The 24658-nt window shown below is 48.9% G+C and overlaps 2 protein-coding genes and 1 long non-coding RNA gene across 3 annotated transcripts; 1 reads left to right on the top strand and 2 right to left on the bottom strand.

Moving 5' to 3' along the window:
• Positions 1 to 493: 493 nt before the first annotated feature.
• LOC110504355 (FAS-associated factor 2) lies at positions 494 to 18708 on the bottom strand. Its single transcript, XM_036970226.2, has 11 exons — positions 18506 to 18708; positions 17736 to 17804; positions 17315 to 17449; positions 16842 to 16918; positions 16611 to 16749; positions 13720 to 13805; positions 13322 to 13413; positions 12870 to 13047; positions 3888 to 4059; positions 3521 to 3664; positions 494 to 1257 (listed from the first exon to the last, which is right to left on the bottom strand). The coding sequence occupies exons 1-11, from the start codon at positions 18566 to 18568 to the stop codon at positions 1075 to 1077; spliced, it is 1338 nt and encodes a 445-aa protein (XP_036826121.2). The 5' UTR covers positions 18569 to 18708; the 3' UTR covers positions 494 to 1074.
• LOC149971516 (uncharacterized) lies at positions 4066 to 12861 on the bottom strand. The gene is made up of 3 exons (XR_016491758.1): positions 11777 to 12861; positions 5729 to 11656; positions 4066 to 5209 (listed from the first exon to the last, which is right to left on the bottom strand). It is a non-coding gene; the product is annotated as an uncharacterized LOC149971516 (long non-coding RNA).
• Positions 18709 to 21390: 2682 nt separating the features above from the next.
• Positions 21391 to 23344, top strand: higd2a (HIG1 hypoxia inducible domain family, member 2A). The gene is made up of 2 exons (XM_021583228.3): positions 21391 to 21692; positions 22530 to 23344. Exons 1-2 carry the CDS (start codon positions 21512 to 21514, stop codon positions 22691 to 22693), a joined length of 345 nt encoding a protein of 114 aa, XP_021438903.1. The 5' UTR covers positions 21391 to 21511; the 3' UTR covers positions 22694 to 23344.
• Positions 23345 to 24658: the final 1314 nt, after the last annotated feature.

Below are 24658 nucleotides of genomic sequence, written 5' to 3'. Positions count from 1 at the left end.
AGAGTGTAGAGGTGGCAGGGTAGCCTAGTGGTTAGAGTGTAGAGGCGGCAGGGTAGCCTAGTGGTTAGAGTGTAGAGGCGGCAGGGTAGCCTAGTGGTTAGAGTGTAGAGGCGGCAGGGTAGCCTAGTGGTTAGAGTGTAGAGGCGGCAGGGTAGCCTAGTGGTTAGAGCGTTGGACTAGTAACCGGAAGGTTGCAAGTTCAAGCTGAGAAGGTACACATGTCATTCTGCCCCTGAACAAGGCAGTTAACCCACTGTTCCTAGGCCGTCATTGAAAATAAGAATTTGTTCTAAACTGACTTGCCTAAATAAATAAAAGCTTAAAATAAAAATACAATTATTCAGGTTGGCATAATACACTTGTTCTCCCACATACCTACAATAATGTTAACGCTTCAAGGTCAGCAGAGATTCTGGGAGGAAGTCTGAGATTTATCAGACCAAGAGAGCTGGGGATGGGAAAAGACAGCCAGGAATATTATCAAAACCATCACAACATTTTAAAAATGTTTAATTTATAGTTGTTGGAAAATGACATCTTAATTAAACATGACCAGCCCATTTCCGATGTTACAGGAGAAATAGGCATCTATGAGTCACCACAGGCAGACTGTTACACTCGAGATAAGAGGTCAAAGCTGTGGCCCTCTTCTTGTTGAAACTGGGTTGTCGTTCCAAACTGCAGGCGGTACGGAAACTCAAACCCCCCTCTCGCTTGTTTTGGTCGTCTCAAGACAATTACATTATAGAGTCAACTTTGATTGAATAATAATAATAATAATAATAACAATAATAAAAAATAAGCAGTACTTTTTTTCAGCCTTGTTCTTTAAATATCTAACGTATGTACAGGGAGTTCACATGTCTCTCCTTTTAAAAACAAACAGTATCAGGGCTGACGGCTTTAATTATTTCGGGTTAGAGTTTGTTTCATTATTTCAGACGGTGACCCCTAGTGCACAACGGCCATTTAAAAAAAAAAAAAAAAAAAAAAATGGGGGAAGAAACAAGGGGGGACAAAAAAACAGAACAGCTGATTTCCTCACGTTGGAGGAGAGAGGGTTAGCTATAGGTGTCAATCGTCCGTGAGGTCCTGAACAAAGAGGACCTCGGACCGGCTGAGGCCGGCCTCTTTGAGGCTGGGGGGGTTGGGCTGCTCCTCCGTGGGAAGGCAGGGCAGAACCCGGCGGGGGAAGTTGGTAACTATCTGGAATTTCTCCGGGGTCTCCTTCAACGAGAACAGGAAGTCGTATATTACCTGGAGAAACAGAGGGAGAGATGGGTGTTTTTTGTTGTTGTTATCAAGACCATAAGTTCCATTGGTATTTGCCAGGGGAGTTTAAAATCAGACTGTTACAATGACACTACACATGGAAGAGTGACTAGGAGTTTGCTGTGTAGAACCGTGAGTCAACAGTTTAAAAGAGCAGAGCTGTGTTCGTACGGTCAGACTGTGTCTTACCGAGCAGAGCCGTGTCTTACCGAGCAGAGCCGTGTCTTACCGAGCAGAGCCGTGTCTTACCGAGCAGAGCCGTGTCTTACCGAGCAGAGCCGTGTCTTACCGAGCAGAGCCGTGTCTTACCGAGCAGAGCCGTGTCTTACCGAGCAGAGCCGTGTTCGTACGGTCAGACTGTGTCTTACCGAGCAGAGCCGTGTCTTACCGAGCAGAGCCGTGTTCGTACGGTCAGACTGTGTCTTACCGAGCAGAGCCGTGTCTTACCGAGCAGAGCCGTGTCTTACCGAGCAGAGCCGTGTCTTACCGAGCAGAGCCGTGTCTTACCGAGCAGAGCCGTGTCTTACCGAGCAGAGCCGTGTCTTACCGAGCAGAGCCGTGTTCGTACGGTCAGACTGTGTCTTACCGAGCAGAGCCGTGTCTTACCGAGCAGAGCCGTGTCTTACCGAGCAGAGCCGTGTCTTACCGAGCAGAGCCGTGTCTTACCGAGCAGAGCCGTGTCTTACCGAGCAGAGCCGTGTCTTACCGAGCAGAGCCGTGTCTTACCGAGCAGAGCCGTGTTCGTACGGTCAGACTGTGTCTTACCGAGCAGAGCCGTGTTCGTACGGTCAGACTGTGTCTTACCGAGCAGAGCCGTGTCTTACCGAGCAGAGCCGTGTCTTACCGAGCAGAGCCGTGTCTTACCGAGCAGAGCCGTGTCTTACCGAGCAGAGCCGTGTCTTACCGAGCAGAGCCGTGTCTTACCGAGCAGAGCCGTGTCTTACCGAGCAGAGCCGTGTCTTACCGAGCAGAGCCGTGTTCGTACGGTCAGACTGTGTCTTACCGAGCAGAGCCGTGTCTTACCGAGCAGAGCCGTGTCTTACAGAGCAGAGCCGTGTTCGTACGGTCAGACTGTGTCTTACCGAGCAGAGCCGTGTCTTACCGAGCAGAGCCGTGTCTTACCGAGCAGAGCCGTGTCTTACCGAGCAGAGCCGTGTCTTACCGAGCAGAGCCGTGTCTTACCGAGCAGAGCCGTGTCTTACCGAGCAGAGCCGTGTCTTACCGAGCAGAGCCGTGTCTTACCGAGCAGAGCCGTGTCTTACCGAGCAGAGCCGTGTCTTACCGAGCAGAGCCGTGTCTTACAGAGCAGAGCCGTGTCTTACAGAGCAGAGCCGTGTCTTACAGAGCAGAGCCGTGTTCGTACGGTCAGACTGTGTCTTACCGAGCAGAGCCGTGTTCGTACGGTCAGACTGTGTCTTACCGAGCAGAGCCGTGTCTTACCGAGCAGAGCCGTGTTCGTACGGTCAGACTGTGTCTTAACGAGCAGAGCCGTGTTCGTACGGTCAGACTGTGTCTTACCGAGCAGAGCCGTGTCTTACAGAGCAGAGCCGTGTTCGTACGGTCAGACTGTGTCTTACCGAGCAGAGCCGTGTTCGTACGGTCAAACTGTGTCTTACCGAGCAGAGCCGTGTCTTACCGAGCAGAGCCGTGTTCGTACGGTCAGACTGTGTCTTACCGAGCAGAGCCGTGTCTTACCGAGCAGAGCCGTGTTCGTACGGTCAGACTGTGTCTTACCGAGCAGAGCCGTGTCTTACCGAGCAGAGCCGTGTTCGTACGGTCAGACTGTGTCTTACCGAGCAGAGCCGTGTCTTACCGAGCAGAGCCGTGTCTTACCGAGCAGAGCCGTGTCTTACCGAGCAGAGCCGTGTCTTACCGAGCAGAGCCGTGTCTTACCGAGCAGAGCCGTGTCTTACCGAGCAGAGCCGTGTCTTACCGAGCAGAGCCGTGTCTTACCGAGCAGAGCCGTGTCTTACCGAGCAGAGCCGTGTCTTACCGAGCAGAGCCGTGTCTTACCGAGCAGAGCCGTGTCTTACCGAGCAGAGCCGTGTCTTACCGAGCAGAGCCGTGTCTTACCGAGCAGAGCCGTGTCTTACCGAGCAGAGCCGTGTTCGTACAGTCAGACTGTGTCTTACCGAGCAGAGCCGTGTTCGTACGGTCAGACTGTCTTACCGAGCAGAGCCGTGTCTTACCGAGCAGAGCCATGTTCGTACGGTCAGATTGTGTCTTACCGAGCAGAGCCGTGTCTTACCGTCAGAGACTGCTGGAAGAGGAACCGCCTCTCTACTCTGGTGTCGTTAGGCAGTTTGAAAACTATCTTGACGCTGTCGGGGTCGTCTGCTGGGGGCTCGGGGGGAAGACATTCTGACTTGCGCTCCTTCTCTTCCTCCAGCGTCTTAAAAAAAAAAAAAGATGAAAAAAACAGAATTAGTTAGCCACAGTCAAACTGGCAACAACAAAGACCAAGATAAGAAACGATTTTAAATGTAGTCAGAGAGAAAAGTCAGAGAGAAAAGTCAGAGAGAACAGAGAGCGCGAGCAGACAGTGTGTGTGAGGAGACAAAAAGATTGACAAGACAGAGAAAGAGGAGAGCCAGACAGTATCAAGGTGTCCTCACCCTCCTCCTCCTCTCCTCGGCCAGGACGGTCTGCCGGACCTTCTCCTCCTCCGCCTGGACCTTCTCCTGCTCCTCCCTCTTCCTCCGGTCCTTCTCCTGGTCGGCTCTCAGCGACTCCAGGTAGGCCTCGTCCTGCTGCGCCCGCAACACCTGCGTCTGGTTCCTCTCCTCCCTGGAATACACACAGACACGTTCAATTAACCTCCATCTCCAGGACCAGAGAGACGGACGTCACCACCATCTCCAGGACCAGAGAGACGGACGTCACCACCATCTCCAGGACCAGAGAGACGGACGTCACCACATCTCCAGGACCAGAGAGACAGACGTCACCACATCTCCAGGACCAGAGAGACGGACGTCACCACATCTCCAGGACCAGAGAGACGGACGTCACCACATCTCCAGGACCAGAGACGGACGTCACCACATCTCCAGGACCAGAGAGACGGACGTCACCACATCTCCAGGACCAGAGACAGACGTATGGGAGACCTCACCACATCTCCAGGACCAGAGACAGACGTATGGGAGACCTCACCACATCTCCAGGACCAGAGACAGACGTATGGGAGACCTCACCACATCTCCAGGACCAGAGAGACGGACGTCACCACATCTCCAGGACCAGAGACAGACGTATGGGAGACCTCACCACATCTCCAGGACCAGAGACAGACGTATGGGACACCTCACCACATCTCCAGGACCAGAGACAGACGTATGGGAGACCTCACCACATCTCCAGGACCAGAGACAGACGTATGGGAGACCTCACCACATCTCCAGGACCAGAGACAGACGTATGGGAGACCTCACTACATCTCCAGGACCAGAGACAGACGTATGGGAGACCTCACCACATCTCCAGGACCAGAGACAGACGTATGGGAGACCTCACCACATCTCCAGGACCAGAGACAGACGTATGGGAGACCTCACCACATCTCCAGGACCAGAGACAGACGTATGGGAGACCTCACCACATCTCCAGGACCAGAGACAGACGTATGGGAGACCTCACCACATCTCCAGGACCAGAGACAGACGTCACCACATCTCCAGGACCAGAGACAGACCTCACCACATCTCCAGGACCAGAGACAGACGTATGGGAGACCTCACCACATCTCCAGGACCAGAGACAGACGTATGGGAGACCTCACCACATCTCCAGGACCAGAGACAGACCTCACCACATCTCCAGGACCAGAGACAGACCTCACCACATCTCCAGGACCAGAGACAGACCTCACCACATCTCCAGGACCAGAGACAGACCTCACCACATCTCCAGGACCAGAGACAGACGTATGGGAGACCTCACCACATCTCCAGGACCAGAGACAGACGTATGGGAGACCTCACCACATCTCCAGGACCAGAGACAGACGTATGGGAGACCTCACCACATCTCCAGGACCAGAGACAGGCGTATGGGAGACCTCACCACATCTCCAGGACCAGAGACAGGCGTATGGGAGACCTCACTACATCTCCAGGACCAGAGACAGACCTCACCACATCTCCAGGACCAGAGACAGACCTCACCACATCTCCAGGACCAGAGACAGACCTCACCACATCTCCAGGACCAGAGACAGACCTCACCACATCTCCAGGACCAGAGACAGACCTCACCACATCTCCAGGACCAGAGACAGGCGTATGGGAGACCTCACCACATCTCCAGGACCAGAGACAGGCGTATGGGAGACCTCACCACATCTCCAGGACCAGAGACAGACGTATGGGAGACCTCACCACATCTCCAGGACCAGAGACAGACGTATGGGAGACCTCACCACATCTCCAGGACCAGAGACAGACGTATGGGAGACCTCACCACATCTCCAGGACCAGAGACAGACCTCACCACATCTCCAGGACCAGAGACAGACCTCACCACATCTCCAGGACCAGAGACAGACCTCACCACATCTCCAGGACCAGAGACAGACCTCACCACATCTCCAGGACCAGAGACAGACCTCACCACATCTCCAGGACCAGAGACAGACGTATGGGAGACCTCACCACATCTCCAGGACCAGAGACAGACGTATGGGAGACCTCACCACATCTCCAGGACCAGAGACAGACCTCACCACATCTCCAGGACCAGAGACAGACCTCACCACATCTCCAGGACCAGAGACAGACCTCACCACATCTCCAGGACCAGAGACAGACGTATGGGAGACCTCACCACATCTCCAGGACCAGAGACAGACGTATGGGAGACCTCACCACATCTCCAGGACCAGAGACAGACGTATGGGAGACCTCACCACATCTCCAGGACCAGAGACAGGCGTATGGGAGACCTCACCACATCTCCAGGACCAGAGACAGGCCTCACCACATCTCCAGGACCAGAGACAGACCTCACCACATCTCCAGGACCAGAGACAGACCTCACCACATCTCCAGGACCAGAGACAGACCTCACCACATCTCCAGGACCAGAGACAGACCTCACCACATCTCCAGGACCAGAGACAGACCTCACCACATCTCCAGGACCAGAGACAGACCTCACCACATCTCCAGGACCAGAGACAGGCGTATGGGAGACCTCACCACATCTCCAGGACCAGAGACAGGCGTATGGGAGACCTCACTACATCTCCAGGACCAGAGACAGACCTCACCACATCTCCAGGACCAGAGACAGACCTCACCACATCTCCAGGACCAGAGACAGACCTCACCACATCTCCAGGACCAGAGACAGACCTCACCACATCTCCAGGACCAGAGACAGACCTCACCACATCTCCAGGACCAGAGACAGGCGTATGGGAGACCTCACCACATCTCCAGGACCAGAGACAGGCGTATGGGAGACCTCACCACATCTCCAGGACCAGAGACAGACGTATGGGAGACCTCACCACATCTCCAGGACCAGAGACAGACGTATGGGAGACCTCACCACATCTCCAGGACCAGAGACAGACGTATGGGAGACCTCACCACATCTCCAGGACCAGAGACAGACCTCACCACATCTCCAGGACCAGAGACAGACCTCACCACATCTCCAGGACCAGAGACAGACCTCACCACATCTCCAGGACCAGAGACAGACCTCACCACATCTCCAGGACCAGAGACAGACCTCACCACATCTCCAGGACCAGAGACAGACGTATGGGAGACCTCACCACATCTCCAGGACCAGAGACAGACGTATGGGAGACCTCACCACATCTCCAGGACCAGAGACAGACCTCACCACATCTCCAGGACCAGAGACAGACCTCACCACATCTCCAGGACCAGAGACAGACCTCACCACATCTCCAGGACCAGAGACAGACGTATGGGAGACCTCACCACATCTCCAGGACCAGAGACAGACGTATGGGAGACCTCACCACATCTCCAGGACCAGAGACAGACGTATGGGAGACCTCACCACATCTCCAGGACCAGAGACAGGCGTATGGGAGACCTCACCACATCTCCAGGACCAGAGACAGGCCTCACCACATCTCCAGGACCAGAGACAGACCTCACCACATCTCCAGGACCAGAGACAGACCTCACCACATCTCCAGGACCAGAGACAGACCTCACCACATCTCCAGGACCAGAGACAGACCTCACCACATCTCCAGGACCAGAGACAGACCTCACCACATCTCCAGGACCAGAGACAGACCTCACCACATCTCCAGGACCAGAGACAGACGTATGGGAGACCTCACCACATCTCCAGGACCAGAGACAGACGTATGGGAGACCTCACCACATCTCCAGGACCAGAGACAGACCTCACCACATCTCCAGGACCAGAGACAGACGTATGGGAGACCTCACCACATCTCCAGGACCAGAGACAGACGTATGGGAGACCTCACCACATCTCCAGGACCAGAGACAGACCTCACCACATCTCCAGGACCAGAGACAGACCTCACCACATCTCCAGGACCAGAGACAGACCTCACCACATCTCCAGGACCAGAGACAGACGTATGGGAGACCTCACCACATCTCCAGGACCAGAGACAGACGTATGGGAGACCTCACCACATCTCCAGGACCAGAGACAGACGTATGGGAGACCTCACCACATCTCCAGGACCAGAGACAGACGTCACCACATCTCCAGGACCAGAGACAGACCTCACCACATCTCCAGGACCAGAGACAGACCTCACCACATCTCCAGGACCAGAGAGACAGACCTCACCACATCTCCAGGACCAGAGACAGACCTCACCACATCTCCAGGACCAGAGACAGACCTCACCACATCTCCAGGACCAGAGACAGACGTATGGGAGACCTCACCACATCTCCAGGACCAGAGACAGGCGTATGGGAGACCTCACCACATCTCCAGGACCAGAGACAGACGTATGGGAGACCTCACCACATCTCCAGGACCAGAGACAGACCTCACCACATCTCCAGGACCAGAGACAGACCTCACCACATCTCCAGGACCAGAGACAGACCTCACCACATCTCCAGGACCAGAGACAGACCTCACCACATCTCCAGGACCAGAGACAGACCTCACCACATCTCCAGGACCAGAGAGACAGACCTCACCACATCTCCAGGACCAGAGACAGACGTATGGGAGACCTCACCACATCTCCAGGACCAGAGACAGACCTCACCACATCTCCAGGACCAGAGACAGACGTATGGGAGACCTCACCACATCTCCAGGACCAGAGACAGACGTATGGGAGACCTCACCACATCTCCAGGACCAGAGACAGGCGTATGGGAGACCTCACTACATCTCCAGGACCAGAGACAGACCTCACCACATCTCCAGGACCAGAGACAGACCTCACCACATCTCCAGGACCAGAGACAGACCTCACCACATCTCCAGGACCAGAGACAGACCTCACCACATCTCCAGGACCAGAGACAGACCTCACCACATCTCCAGGACCAGAGACAGACCTCACCACATCTCCAGGACCAGAGACAGACCTCACCACATCTCCAGGACCAGAGACAGACCTCACCACATCTCCAGGACCAGAGACAGACCTCACCACATCTCCAGGACCAGAGACAGACCTCACCACATCTCCAGGACCAGAGACAGACGTCACCACATCTCCAGGACCAGAGACAGACGTCACCACATCTCCAGGACCAGAGACAGACGTCACCACATCTCCAGGACCAGAGACAGACGTCACCACATCTCCAGGACCAGAGACAGACGTCACCACATCTCCAGGACCAGAGACAGACGTCACCACATCTCCAGGACCAGAGACAGACGTCACCACATCTCCAGGACCAGAGACAGACGTATGGGAGACCTCACCACATCTCCAGGACCAGAGACAGACGTATGGGAGACCTCACCACATCTCCAGGACCAGAGACAGACGTATGGGAGACCTCACCACATCTCCAGGACCAGAAACAGACGTATGGGAGACCTCACCACATCTCCAGGACCAGAGACAGACGTATGGGAGACCTCACCACATCTCCAGGACCAGAGACAGACGTATGGGAGACCTCACCACATCTCCAGGACCAGAGACAGACGTATGGGAGACCTCACCACATCTCCAGGACCAGAGACAGACGTATGGGAGACCTCACCACATCTCCAGGACCAGAGACAGACGTATGGGAGACCTCACCACATCTCCAGGACCAGAGACAGACGTATGGGAGACCTCACCACATCTCCAGGACCAGAGACAGACGTATGGGAGACCTCACCACATCTCCAGGACCAGAGACAGACGTATGGGAGACCTCACCACATCTCCAGGACCAGAGACAGACCTCACCACATCTCCAGGACCAGAGACAGACCTCACCACATCTCCAGGACCAGAGACAGACGTATGGGAGACCTCACCACATCTCCAGGACCAGAGACAGACGTATGGGAGACCTCACCACATCTCCAGGACCAGAGACAGACCTCACCACATCTCCAGGACCAGAGACAGACCTCACCACATCTCCAGGACCAGAGACAGACCTCACCACATCTCCAGGACCAGAGAGACAGACCTCACCACATCTCCAGGACCAGAGACAGACCTCACCACATCTCCAGGACCAGAGAGACAGACCTCACCACATCTCCAGGACCAGAGAGACAGACCTCACCACATCTCCAGGACCAGAGACAGACCTCACCACATCTCCAGGACCAGAGACAGACGTATGGGAGACCTCACCACATCTCCAGGACCAGAGACAGGCGTATGGGAGACCTCACCACATCTCCAGGACCAGAGACAGACGTATGGGAGACCTCACCACATCTCCAGGACCAGAGACAGACCTCACCACATCTCCAGGACCAGAGACAGACCTCACCACATCTCCAGGACCAGAGACAGACCTCACCACATCTCCAGGACCAGAGACAGACCTCACCACATCTCCAGGACCAGAGACAGACCTCACCACATCTCCAGGACCAGAGAGACAGACCTCACCACATCTCCAGGACCAGAGACAGACGTATGGGAGACCTCACCACATCTCCAGGACCAGAGACAGACCTCACCACATCTCCAGGACCAGAGACAGACGTATGGGAGACCTCACCACATCTCCAGGACCAGAGACAGACGTATGGGAGACCTCACCACATCTCCAGGACCAGAGACAGGCGTATGGGAGACCTCACCACATCTCCAGGACCAGAGACAGACCTCACCACATCTCCAGGACCAGAGACAGACCTCACCACATCTCCAGGACCAGAGACAGACCTCACCACATCTCCAGGACCAGAGACAGACCTCACCACATCTCCAGGACCAGAGACAGACCTCACCACATCTCCAGGACCAGAGACAGACCTCACCACATCTCCAGGACCAGAGACAGACCTCACCACATCTCCAGGACCAGAGACAGACCTCACCACATCTCCAGGACCAGAGACAGACCTCACCACATCTCCAGGACCAGAGACAGACCTCACCACATCTCCAGGACCAGAGACAGACCTCACCACATCTCCAGGACCAGAGACAGACGTCACCACATCTCCAGGACCAGAGACAGACGTCACCACATCTCCAGGACCAGAGACAGACGTCACCACATCTCCAGGACCAGAGACAGACCTCACCACATCTCCAGGACCAGAGACAGACGTCACCACATCTCCAGGACCAGAGACAGACCTCACCACATCTCCAGGACCAGAGACAGACGTATGGGAGACGTCACCACATCTCCAGGACCAGAGACAGACCTCACCACATCTCCAGGACCAGAGACAGACGTATGGGAGACCTCACCACATCTCCAGGACCAGAGACAGACGTATGGGAGACCTCACCACATCTCCAGGACCAGAGACAGACGTATGGGAGACCTCACCACATCTCCAGGACCAGAGACAGACGTATGGGAGACCTCACCACATCTCCAGGACCAGAGACAGACGTATGGGAGACCTCACCACATCTCCAGGACCAGAGACAGACGTATGGGAGACCTCACCACATCTCCAGGACCAGAGACAGACGTATGGGAGACCTCACCACATCTCCAGGACCAGAGACAGACGTATGGGAGACCTCACCACATCTCCAGGACCAGAGACAGACGTATGGGAGACCTCACCACATCTCCAGGACCAGAGACAGACGTATGGGAGACCTCACCACATCTCCAGGACCAGAGACAGACCTCACCACATCTCCAGGACCAGAGACAGACCTCACCACATCTCCAGGACCAGAGACAGACCTCACCACATCTCCAGGACCAGAGACAGACGTATGGGAGACCTCACCACATCTCCAGGACCAGAGACAGACCTCACCACATCTCCAGGACCAGAGACAGACCTCACCACATCTCCAGGACCAGAGACAGACCTCACCACATCTCCAGGACCAGAGAGAGACCTCACCACATCTCCAGGACCAGAGAGACAGACCTCACCACATCTCCAGGACCAGAGACAGACCTCACCACATCTCCAGGACCAGAGAGACAGACCTCACCACATCTCCAGGACCAGAGAGACAGACCTCACCACATCTCCAGGACCAGAGAGACAGACCTCACCACATCTCCAGGACCAGAGACAGACCTCACCACATCTCCAGGACCAGAGACAGACCTCACCACATCTCCAGGACCAGAGAGACAGACCTCACCACATCTCCAGGACCAGAGAGACAGACCTCACCACATCTCCAGGACCAGAGAGACAGACCTCACCACATCTCCAGGACCAGAGAGACAGACCTCACCACATCTCCAGGACCAGAGAGACAGACCTCACCACATCTCCAGGACCAGAGACAGACCTCACCACATCTCCAGGACCAGAGAGACAGACCTCACCACATCTCCAGGACCAGAGACAGACCTCACCACATCTCCAGGACCAGAGACAGACGTATGGGAGACCTCACCACATCTCCAGGACCAGAGAGACAGACCTCACCACATCTCCAGGACCAGAGACAGACCTCACCACATCTCCAGGACCAGAGACAGACCTCACCACATCTCCAGGACCAGAGACAGACGTATGGGAGACCTCACCACATCTCCAGGACCAGAGACAGGCGTATGGGAGACCTCACCACATCTCCAGGACCAGAGACAGACGTATGGGAGACCTCACCACATCTCCAGGACCAGAGACAGACCTCACCACATCTCCAGGACCAGAGACAGACGTCACCACATCTCCAGGACCAGAGACAGACGTATGGGAGACCTCACCACATCTCCAGGACCAGAGACAGACCTCACCACATCTCCAGGACCAGAGACAGACCTCACCACATCTCCAGGACCAGAGACAGACGTATGGGAGACGTCACCACATCTCCAGGACCAGAGACCATCTCCACATTATTTTTCATATAAGTAAAATAAGCAATCAAACCTGGGTTTCAAATACGTACAAAAAAACTATTTACGTACTTTTTGACTTTGTCTGAAGGGCTATTGGAAACCACAGCTCTGCAATCAGTCCCTTACCGTTCCAGGCGTTCAGACATCAGGTAGGTCTGGTTGGCCTCCATGATGAAGGTGAGCTGGTTGAGGAGGTCCTCTGATTGGATGAGCCCCTCCAGACGTCCCACCACCGTCATCTTACGGTCCTTCAACATGATCATGGCCAGAAACGGGTAAGTGTTCTCACGCAGCGCCTGGGACACTGAGGTACAGACACACAGGGGGGAAAAAAAACACACACACACCAAACACAGATTAAAACCCGGAAATAAAGAGATTCCTCCTCATATCCTAGAGGACTGACAAAAATCATATTTTATCTTATTTAACCAGATCAGACTGACTGAGAACACGGCCTCGTTTACAGTAACAACAACGAGTAACATAATAAGGCCAGTTCCTCTTTGTCGAATGTATCTCCAGCTCTAGGAGATCTAGGTAGTGAAGACGCAATGCAAGAGTAGACGGATGTGTACCTCTGTATCCCTCAGGCCTGCTGGTGGAACAGGCCCAGAACAGCATCCTGGTGTTGAGGAAGGTCAGGACCTCTTCTGTACATAACGTGGAGCTGTAGGAAGATGGAAACAGAAGCATCATTAATATAAAAACACAGGAAAATATAAAATAATTTATTAATAATTACGAAGAGGGGGAGGACATGTGAATAATACCAAAAATGCCACAAATATGGAAACGAGCGAGGAAAACCTCCATCCAATCAACTGAATAAATATTCAAACCAACAGAAGAGGAAGATAAAAACAACCTACTGATTATTGACAGGTCTCCCTCAGAAAAAAGGGGTGTTTAGTTTCTGTTTGTGTGGACGTTGGCCTCATGTAAAACGGATCATATGTTGTGTTATGGGACCTACCGACAGAACTGGTCTGTATCCTGGTTCTCCTCTCCATGGAGGTAAACTAACAAGTAGCGAAGCTCACGTTTGGCATCGTTCAATGCCTACAGAGGGGGAAACAAACATAGCCAGCTATCAACCCAGTTACACAGACAAACACAACATATAAAACACGACCAGCTATCAACCCAGTTACACAGACAGTTGAAGTCGGAAGTTTACATTCACTTAGGTTGGAGCCATTAAAAAACTCGTTTTTTCAACAAGTCCACACATTTCATGTTAATAACAATCTATAGTTTTGGCAAGTCGGTTAGGACATCTACGTTGTGCATGACACAAGTCATTTTTCCAACAATTGTTTACAGACAGATTATTTCACTTATAATTCACTGTATCACAATTCCAGTGGGTCAGAAGTTTACATACACTAAGTTGACTGTGCACTTAAACAGCTTGGAACATTCCAGAGAATGATGTCATGGCTTTAGAAGCTTCTGATAGGCTAATTGACATCATTTGAGTCAATTGGAGGTGTACCTGTGGATGTATTTCAAAGCCTACCTTCAAACTCAGTGCCTCTTTGCTTGACATCATGGGGAAATCAAAAGAAATCAGCCAAGACCTCAGAAGAAAATTGTAGACCTCAACAAGTCTGGTTCATCCTTGGGAGCAATTTCCAAATGCCTGAAGATACCACGTTCAACTGTACAAACAATAGTATGCAAGTATAAACACCATGGGACCACACAGCAGTCATACCGCTCAGGAAGGAGACGCGTTCTGTCTCCTACAGATGAATGTACTTTGGTGCGAAAAGTGCAAATCAATCCCAGAACAACAGTAAAGGACCTTGTGAAGACGCTGGAGGAAACAGGTACAAAATATATATATATCCACAGTAAAATGAGTCCTATATTGACATAACCTGAAAGGCAACTCAGCAAGGAAGAAGTCACTGCTCCAAAACCACCATAAAAAAGCCAGACTACGGTTTTCAACTGCACATGGGGACAACGATCGTACTTTTTGGAGAAATGTCCTCTGGTCTGATGAAACAAAAATAGAACTGTTTGGCCATAATGACCATCGTTATGTTTGGAAGAAAAAGGGGAGGCTTGCAGGCCAAAGAACACCATCCCAACCGTGAAGCACGGGGGTGGCAGCATCATGTTGTGGGGGTGCTTTGCTGCAGGAGGTACTGGTGCACTTCACAAAATAGATGGCTTCATGAGGTAGGAAAATGATGTGGATATATTGAAGCAACATCAAGACATCAATTAGGAAGTTAAAGTTTGGTCACAAATGAGTCTTCCCGAATGGACAATGACCCCAAGCTTACTTCCAAAGTAGTGGCAAAATGGCTTAAGGACAACAGAGTCAAGGTATTGGAGCGGCCATCACAAAGCCCTGACCTCAATCCTATAGAAAATGTGTGGGCAGAACTGAAAAAGCGTGTGCGAGCAAGGAGGCCTACAAACCTGACTCAGTTACACCAGCTCTGACAGGAGGAATGGGCCAAAATTCACCCAACTTATTGTGGGAAGCTTGTGGAATGCTACCCGAAAACATTTGACCCAAGTTAAACAATTTAAAGGCAATTATACCAAATACTAATTGAGTGTATGAAAACTTCTGACCCACTGGGAATGTGATGAAAGAAATAAAAGCTGAAATAAATAATTCTCTACTATTATTCCCGACATTTCACATTCTTAAAATAAAGTGGTGATCCTAACTGACCTAAGACAGGGCATTTTTACTAGGATTAAATGTCAGGAATTGTGAAAAATTGAGTTTAAATATATATGTAAACTTCTGACTTCAACTGTATACCATATATACACACACAAGTATGAGGATACCCTTTCAAATGAGTGGATTTGGCTATTTAAGCCACACCTATTACTGACAGGTGTATAAAATCAAGCACACAGCCATGCAATCTCTATAGACAAACATTGGCAGGAGAATGGCCTTGCTGAAGAGCTCAGTGACTTTCAACATGGCACCGTCATAGGATGCCATCTTTCCAACAAGTCAGTTCATCAAATGTCTGCCCTAATAGAGCTGCCCCGGTCAACTGTAAGTGCTGTTATTGTGAAGTGGAAACATCTAGAAGCAACAATGGCTCAGCTGCGAAGTGGTAGGCCACACAAGCTGAACGGGAACGCCAAGTGCTGAAGCGCGTAGCAATCATCTGTCCAGCAACACTCACTACCGAGTTCCAAACTGCCTCTGGAAGCAACGTCAGCACAAGAACTGTTGGTTGGGAGCTTCATGAAATGGGTTTCCATGGCTATAGCAGCAATGTTCCTACATCTAGTGGAAAACCTTCCCAGAAGAGTGGAGGCTGTTATAGCAGCAATGTTCCAACATCTAGTGGAAAGTCTTCCCAGAAGAGTGGAGGCTGTTATGGCAGTAATGTTCCTACATCTAGTGGAAAGCCTTCCCAGAAGAGTGGAGGCTGTTATAGCAGTAATGTTCCTACATCTAGTGGAAAGCCTTCCCAGAGGAATGGAGGCTGTTATAGCAGCAATGTCCCAACATCTAGTGGAAAGCCTTCCCAGAAGAGTGGAGGCTGTTATAGCAGCAATGTTCCAACATCTAGTGGAAAACCTTCCCAGAAGAGTGGAGGCTGTTTATAGCAGCAAAGGGGAGGGGACAAACTCCATATTAACGTTCATGATTTCAGAACGAGATGTTGGACAAGCAGGTGTCCACATACACTACATCAACAAAAGGTATGTTCTGAATGGATTGAACCTGTATGGATTCTGGAACATCCGCTTCCTTAAAACCAACTTTTTTTTTGCGTTCCCAATATACTTGTTGTGGATGGTCCAAGGTACTATTACTAGTATCCCAAATTGAGATTGAAACTGGACTGGGGAACCTGAGTAACACACCTGGCTATATGTCCCCTGGTAAAACACCGGATGCGATCGACCGTACTTCTCTTCAAAACTATGGATGAAGGACACCACGTCACCCACAGGGTCTGTGACGCGTCCACGAGGGTCTGGCCTGACCCACCGCAGGGCAAACCTGGTTAGGAAGGAGGAGGAGGAACCAATCAGTCACCTTTATACAGAAACGTCAAGGGAACTGATGGCCAAATACAGTTTCTTTTTTATTACCTGAATATGTCCAGAAGTGTGTAATATGTCAATCTGAAAGGTAACATTATCATGTGGTAACTCCATCCTATTAATCCCTGGAGAAAAACAACATGAAAAGACCAGATGAGACATGACGATCAGAACAGTGGAGAAGATTCAATGAGAAAACTACAGCTGGATGATTTCGGACTTGATTTCTGGAAGCAGAAGGTTGTGCCACTGTGTATGTGAATGTGTGAATGGGGCGGCCTAGTGGTTAGAGCGTTGTACTAGTAACCGGAAAGGTTGCAAGTTCAAATCCCCGAGCTGACAAAGGTACGAATCTGTGGTTCTGTCCCTGAACAGGCAGTTAACCCACTGTTCAGTCATGCAATAAACGTCATATTGCAGATTCTACCTTTAAATTGAGATACAAGAACAATTTACCAGTGACATATGAGATTAAAGAAGAACACACGAAAGAGAGAGTGTGTGTGTGTGTGTGTACGTACTCTGGGTTGTGGCCTGGAGACAATATAACTATACACTCTGTGGTCTGCTGTGTTGACCTGTAAGGGTCTGGAGGGCGGAGGGTTAAACACACTAGGAACTCCTTCCTGCTCATTCAGTCTGTCCTGCACCGCAGCCTGGGAACAAACACACACATACACACACTATCCATTTGATCTCAACCTGGACAGCACAGGAAGACTAAAACCATGACCATTTTAAAAAAGCGCAGAGATCTTGATGAATTTAAGGCAACATTTGTCACATGATATATATTACTGCACTCCCTGTATGTCCTCCATTCATAACATTCATTCATTCATTCATGCATGATGTCCTGTGTATTTTGTGGGTCTTCAAGGCCAACATCAACAACAAAAACAACCATTCCTGTATTTTTTGGGGGGGGTTGACAGTTCTTACCTCGATGTTCCAATTGTGTTGTTCTAACGTACGACGACATTGGCCCGTAGACTCCAAACCTGTCAAGTCCTGAAATCAAATCCAAAAAAAATCTGAAATCACAGATCTAACACTAGTGTACACGATACCGGATCAATCTCCAATTGATAGGTGAGAAATGTAAAAGATGTCAGGTTCCATAAATGTATTTCAATCATTCCTACCGGACATTTCCATATCTTGGGTCTGGATGAAACAACAGAGGGGGCCTAACCAGTCATGTGCCATAACAATTGTGTCTGATGATCCCTCTCTCAAAAACCATCTTTCAGCGAAACAGTTTAATAACTAAAGTAACGTTAGCTAACTAGGTCAACAATGCTAACTGTCCTTAGCCTAGCTAGCTAGTTGTAAGTAGCTAAGACAAGTCCTTGTAAGATAACTAAAAGTTCAAAATGTAGTTTCTAATTCACCATACACTGATTTAAGTTTTCTGATGTGTTTCATTTATGTGTGTGGGGGGGGGGGGGGGGCAAATGTCGGGAACGGACAGACAATTCAAGACAATAGTTTTGTAGAGGAGAAATAATTGGTGTGTTGTTAGATAACGTTAACGGTAACTAGCTAGTTAAGTTAGTTAGTTAACCGTGGCGCTAGGGGGGGGGGGGGTCAAAAAAGCAGTTTCACAACCATAAACGTGATTTAATATTTAAACCATTTCCATCCTATATCTAAACATACATTAATACGGAGTTATAAAAACGACTGTAAGCTGAAGAAAGGTTGAGTACCTGAAATTGAAGGAGTTTTTCGGTCTGCGCCTGAGATAATTCCTGCTCCTCTGGCGCCGCCATCTTGCCTCGCCAATAGTTCCTTGCACTTTGCGAACGAGTCGTTCTTCTTCTATGATATAACCGCGGTCCGCAAACCAACGTTACAGCTGCGTGCCGCCACCTACTGTGCTGGATGGAGTGTGTGCGTGTGTGTGTGTGTGCGTGTCACGGTTTACAACATTTCTCAATCCTCCTACTTTAACTCAGTACGGTCTGAGAACAAAAAATAATCATAAAAAAAGAGCCCTACTAACTTCTAATAGACCCTTCCCCATCCTACTAAATCCCTTCCAAACCCCGCCAAACACATCTAACCCCAATGACCCTACACTTCAATCTGTCCCTCTCTTCAACATACTTACAACAATATAACAACACAAGCTCCACCGTTTCATCGGCCATACACTCCAAACATAAACCATTGCCAACCAGATGTAAGGACGAGTTCGATGTACAATGTCCTAAGCGCAATCGAGCAAACACTACTTTGTCCTTTCTAATCTGACCTTTGAATTTTAGTCCAGTGACCTTTCTTTGGAGGGCATATAAATGCCCTTGGGCTCAGAGTCCCATCCCTTCTGCCACTCATCTATCAAAATGGCTCTGATCTTACATTTGGCCTTACCTCTACCCCAGTGGAACATTCATAGAAATGCCCTTGGGCTCAGAGTCACATCCCTTCTGCCACTCATCTATCAAAATGGCTCTGATCTTACATTTGGCCTTACCTCTACCCCAGTGGAACATTCATAGAAATTAAACAATGTCTTGCTTCAAAGCTCTTTTGGCTAACTGGTCTACAAATTTCACACCTGAATGTGCTGGGACCCAGCAGAATCTCACTTCTACACCCAATCTCTCAATTCTCCATAATAACATGAATACCTCCAATAGTAGGTCACTCCTATTAGATACACACTACACCTGTTGTATTCGGTGCATGTGACTAATACAATTTGATTTGATTTAGTAGGTCACTCCTATCAGATTTACCAGATGATAAACTATTCAATACAGACAGAGAATCTGAGCATCCTATAATTCTAACAGGTTGTACGTCCTCCACCCACTGGAGGGCAACTATTATCACCAACAGTTCAACTGATTATACTTTCCTTTTCTCCACCAAGATTAGATCAACAACAGGATCTGGGAGTGACCATGGAGGAACATCCCCTATTACCAAAGAAGGGCCAACCTCCAACTCTCTCAAACCACTCTCATCAGCAAGCGTTCCAACTGTCCAACCAAAACCACTGCCTTGTCTACTAGTATATTCCCAACAGTCATCGAGAACAGTAGCAGTGGGATGCTCAACCTCACAGCCTTTCAACCTAAACCAACAAGTTAATTACAATTTTTTTTTTTACACCGTATATCCAAAGACATCTCACCTGCCTCCACTAGTAAGACACATACAGATGGTGATTTAAATGCACCAATGCATATCCTTAAAGCTAAATACTGGATTCTGTCCGGCCTCTGAAGACAAGTCTTTGCTGCTGTTCCATAAACTATACACCCGTAATCAATCGTCGTCCTGATCAGAGATCAGAGATCATTAGAGTCAAATATATCGCTCAAATAACCATAGACCCGCACACAGGAAAGGAAGGCCCAGAGTTACCTCTGCTGCAGAGGATAAGTTCGCTAGAGTTACCAGCCTCAGACATTGCAAATAAATGCTTCACAGAGTTCAAGTAACAGACACATCTCAAAATCAACTGTTCAGAGGAGACTGTGAATCAGGACTTCATGGTTGAATTGCTGAAAAGAAACCACTACTAAAGGACACCAATAATAAGAAGACTTGCTTGGGACAAGAAACATGAGCAATGGACATTAGACCAGTGGTAATATGTCCTTTGATCCAAATTTGAGATTTTTGGTTCCAACCGCAGTGTCTTTGTGAGACGCAGAGTAGGTGAACGGATGATCTCCACATGTGTGGTTCCCACCGGGAAGCATGGAGGAGGAGGTGTGATGGTGTGGGAGTGCTTTACTGGTGACACTGTCAATGATTTACTTAGAATTCAAGGCACACTGAACCAACATGGCTACCATATCACTCTGCAGCGATACGCCATTCCATCTGGTTTGCACTTAGTGGGACTATCATTTGTTTTTTAACAGGACAATGACCCAACACACCTCCAGGCTGTGTAAGGGCTATTTGACCAAGGAGGAGAGTGATGGAATGCTTCATCAGATGACCTGGCCTCCACAATCGCCCGACCTCGACCCAATCGAGATGGTTTGGGATGAGTTGGACCGCAGAGTGAAGGAAAAGCAGCCAACAAGTGCTCAGTATATGTGGGAACTCCTTCAAGACTGTTTGAAAAGCATTCCAGGTGTGAAAAGCTGTCTTCAAGGCAAAGGGTAGTTACTTTGAATCTCAAATATAAAATGTATTTTGATTTGTTTTCACACATTTTTGGTTATTACATGATTCCGTATATGTTATTTCATAGTCTTGATGTCTTCACTATTATTCTACAATGTAGAAAATTGTAAAATAAAGAAACTTTTGACTGGTACTGTATATATATATATATGTATGTACATACATATATATATATATATATCTCCAACAGATAAACTCTTATTAACTAAAGTAAACTCTGGTAACTAAGGTAAACTCTGGTAACTAAGTGTGGTGAAGTTTTCTTTAGTTTATGTATAATTCTGTTATCTAAAAAATGGACATAACTTGTCATAACTTATGATTGATAAGATCATGTTTTTCTATTTTACGATACTTTCAAGCATCAAACACTTTTCTTTGCATTGATACATGTGGTCAAAGGTGACCCGGATGGAATCCTTTGCGTGATAGCATGTGATTATTTACGGAAGCTCTCGAATGAGGTCATCTATCACATTTTCAACATCTTTGTTCGGAACCATTCATCCGCTCCCAGTGTAGCTGGTATCCGTAACTTCGGGAACAGACACTCTGCAAACATGGCTTCTGCCACTACCCCGGTTGTCCCTGAACAGTCAGCGACAACCACACATTTACCAATGCTCGACATATCCAAGCCCCCCGTTATAGAAGGATTTACACCTCTATCTCGACCCAGAGAAGAGACGTTTCAGGAGAAGTTTATGAGGAAGTCGAAGGAGAACCCGTTCGTCCCTATAGGTCAGTTACATAAGCGGTACTGTAAGTCTATTGAAAATGGTCCAATGTCCACAGCTGTATGTATTCGGCTTCAATACATACTATTACTAAATTAGATGATTCAGGCATTGAATAGACTGTCATTTGGTCAATCACTTACCAAAGAGACAGCACTGTTGTAGCTAGTTAGCTAACTATGTTAACTCGTTTGCTAGCTAGCAGGGGAACAGCATACAATCAATTTAACCGCTAATATGGTAACTTTACAGCCAGCTACAGTTTTAATAAGATGTGTCATGCACAGTGTCCTTGTGGACCCCATAAGGTACAGTAAAAGGCGTCAACATTGATGATTTAATTAGAACAAATCCGAGTGTTCCAAGCCCCATTATGAAACATTACCGGGGCCATAATGTCCTTGTCAAGGAGTTTTCATTAAAAAACAAAACATGTATTATAATGGTAAACTAGTGTAATCAATGGGTCATACACTGGGTGCTAGACTACACAGGTCAGTAACTGTCAGTATAACATAGTTTAGTTATTGGACATTTATGTGAATATAACACCGGACACTACAACACATTGGGCGTGCTCTCTGTCGCTCTTCTTTCCCCTGTGGTTACAGGGTGGATTGCACACACAATCGGGCCTAAAATATTTTAAGATTTACACCAGTGCTTGTTCTTTTACAGTACAATGGATTGTACACCTTCAGACCCCCTTTCAGTCTTCCAAAACAAACCAGAGAAGCATTGAGACCACTTTGAAACAAAATGGAAGTTACTGAATGCACCTCCTTTCACATCAGCTCTTTTCAGACCGTTTATGGAAAACCTCATTGTTTTCTCCTCTCAGGTTGTCTCGGTACAGCTGGAGCGTTGATGTACGGTCTCCGAGCCTTCAAACAAGGCAAGACCCGGCAGTCCCAGCTCCTGATGAGAGGACGTATCTTCGCACAAGGCTTCACTGTAGTGGCTATCATCTTCGGCGTGTTCACCACGGCACTGAAGAAAGACTGAGCAGCATTAGGGTTGTATTCATTACTGCAAAAACGTTTTTTTTTGCAACGGGGAAAAAAACTAAAACAAGGGGTTTCTTATTAGACAAGTTCAGGTAGTCCCTCCTTGTTTCAGACTGTTTTCTAGCGTTCGGCGACTAGTGAATACGACCCAGGCCTTTTGGAACCTCCCGCCAGTCTATCCTCTCCTTTGAGCCTTGGAGAAAAGTGTGGTGGGAATGAAATGTTGTTTGAATACATAGAAAGACTAACATAACAGATATTTAAAAAGGCCCAATCAACTGTTTTTTTTCCTCTCTTCTCTCACTCTCCTTTTTCTGGACTTCCTTAACTGCTTTGGGCTGATCCAGTCAAATGAAATGTACACCCTGTTCTGCAGATGGCAAAGCAAGCAGGGCACAGACTGCCTTGAGTTAAAAACCTAATTGTGTAACTATATCCAATGCAATGCAGCCATCCACATATGTAGACACACAGCCGACCCACTACCACTTGCTATCGGTTAGAGATCCACCTCTGTAATACAGAGAATTATAACAAGACTCAGAACCACATTTTTTTTAGCACCATGTATTGTCAGTTCCACTAGCCATGTATTAGCCATATCAAGTAAAACAGAGTCCTGTTCCTTCAATAAAAATGTAAAAATTAATAGTTTGTCTGCTGTAATACTTGAGAGAAAGATGGCTCTTAGGACCAATATAGTGATTAAGGAGTGTTGTAGGGACCGGTGAAGATAATCGGTCACTGTGGGGTTCTGGTAAAGGAGGCAGAGGTACAGCCCAGGGCTTTCCTAGTGCATTTTTACCAGTAAGCCTATGGTCTCCTGTCTTCCCAAAACAGCCCCTGTTTTTAGTACAGTCTTATTTAAATCCTCACACACACACAACTCTTTGTTTGATGATGAGTTTTCCAGTTCCCATGTAACATTCTCATCTGTGTGAGGCTGGATGAGGCCATCCTAATGGATAACAGTTGATCACAGATTCACAGGAAACGCAGCTGGGGGGGGAGGGGTTGGAAATATGACTCGACATGGACACTAGTCTAATGTTGTTTAATATGGCCATGATTAGGTCTCTGAACAGAGTGGCTGCGGATCACTGGACCTTTCTTCCCTGGGGGGCTAAACGTCCTCGCAGATTCTGTACGTGTGGGGCTTATCTACGTCCAGTCTTAACAGGCTACTCTGGTGAATGGTGCTGATTTAGTAACATAATATCAGATCTATCTGGGGGGGGGGTTACCCAAGGAGCCGAAACCTTGGCCTAAAAACCATGACATAACAAGCCCCCTATTATGTGAATTCTTGTGGTGCCGAGGATCAACCTCAGAATGACAGGATTCTCTAGATGGGAAGACACTGTTGGAACAGACTACGTTGGCTAGCCTGATCCCAGATCTGTTTTAATGCTTTTTGTTGGAACAGACTACATTGGCTAGCCTGATCCCAGATCTGTTTTAATGCTGTTTGTTGGAACAGACTACGTTGGCTAGCCTGATCCCAGATCTATTTTAATGCCGTTTGTTGGAACAGACTACGTTGGCTAGCCTGATCCCAGATCTGTTTTAATGCTGTTTGTTGGAACAGACTACGTTGGCTAGCCTGATCCCAGATCTGTTTTAATGCTGTCAACTTCTATGGCCATCGTCTAGACCGTATGTAGAAAGGGTCATTGTCGCGTTTTGGCAAGACCGCACACAAAACAGATCAGAAAACCAGGCTATGAAATAGTCAAGCCTGGGAAGGAAACACATTTTTTTTGCCAAAAGTACAAACAACGACAGGAGTTAAAAGTCCAGCAAGACCAACAAGCTCATAGCATCTAAAATGGCAGGACAAATTACTAGGTACCGTTAAATATTACACTACAGTAAATTAATAGGTCCGTGAATCAATTCTTAACTAAAAAAATAAAAAATAAAAACTGCCATATGTGGTTTAAAACCTATTCCTAATGTAGTA

This window comes from Oncorhynchus mykiss, chromosome 25 (genome assembly GCF_057628025.1).
Source record: "Oncorhynchus mykiss isolate SJ-2025 chromosome 25, ASM5762802v1, whole genome shotgun sequence".
Lineage (NCBI taxonomy): Eukaryota > Metazoa > Chordata > Actinopteri > Salmoniformes > Salmonidae > Oncorhynchus > Oncorhynchus mykiss.
This window is presented reverse-complemented; position numbering and strand designations above follow the sequence as displayed.

Bases quoted from the DNA above. Each gene is read 5' to 3' on its own strand.
- LOC110504355 (XM_036970226.2), bottom strand. From the start codon at position 18,568: ATGGCGGCGCCAGAGGAGCAGGAATTATCTCAGGCGCAGACCGAAAAA. The intron at 17,805-18,505 runs GTACTCAACCTT...ATTTGATTTCAG, and splicing joins AAAAACTCCTTCAATTTCAG to GACTTGACAGGTTTGGAGTC. The intron at 16,750-16,841 runs GTAATAAAAAAG...CTTCCTAACCAG, and splicing joins ACACTTCTGGACATATTCAG to GTTTGCCCTGCGGTGGGTCA.
- higd2a (XM_021583228.3), top strand. From the start codon at position 21,512: ATGGCTTCTGCCACTACCCCGGTTGTCCCTGAACAGTCAGCGACAACC. The intron at 21,693-22,529 runs GTCAGTTACATA...TTCTCCTCTCAG, and splicing joins GAACCCGTTCGTCCCTATAG to GTTGTCTCGGTACAGCTGGA.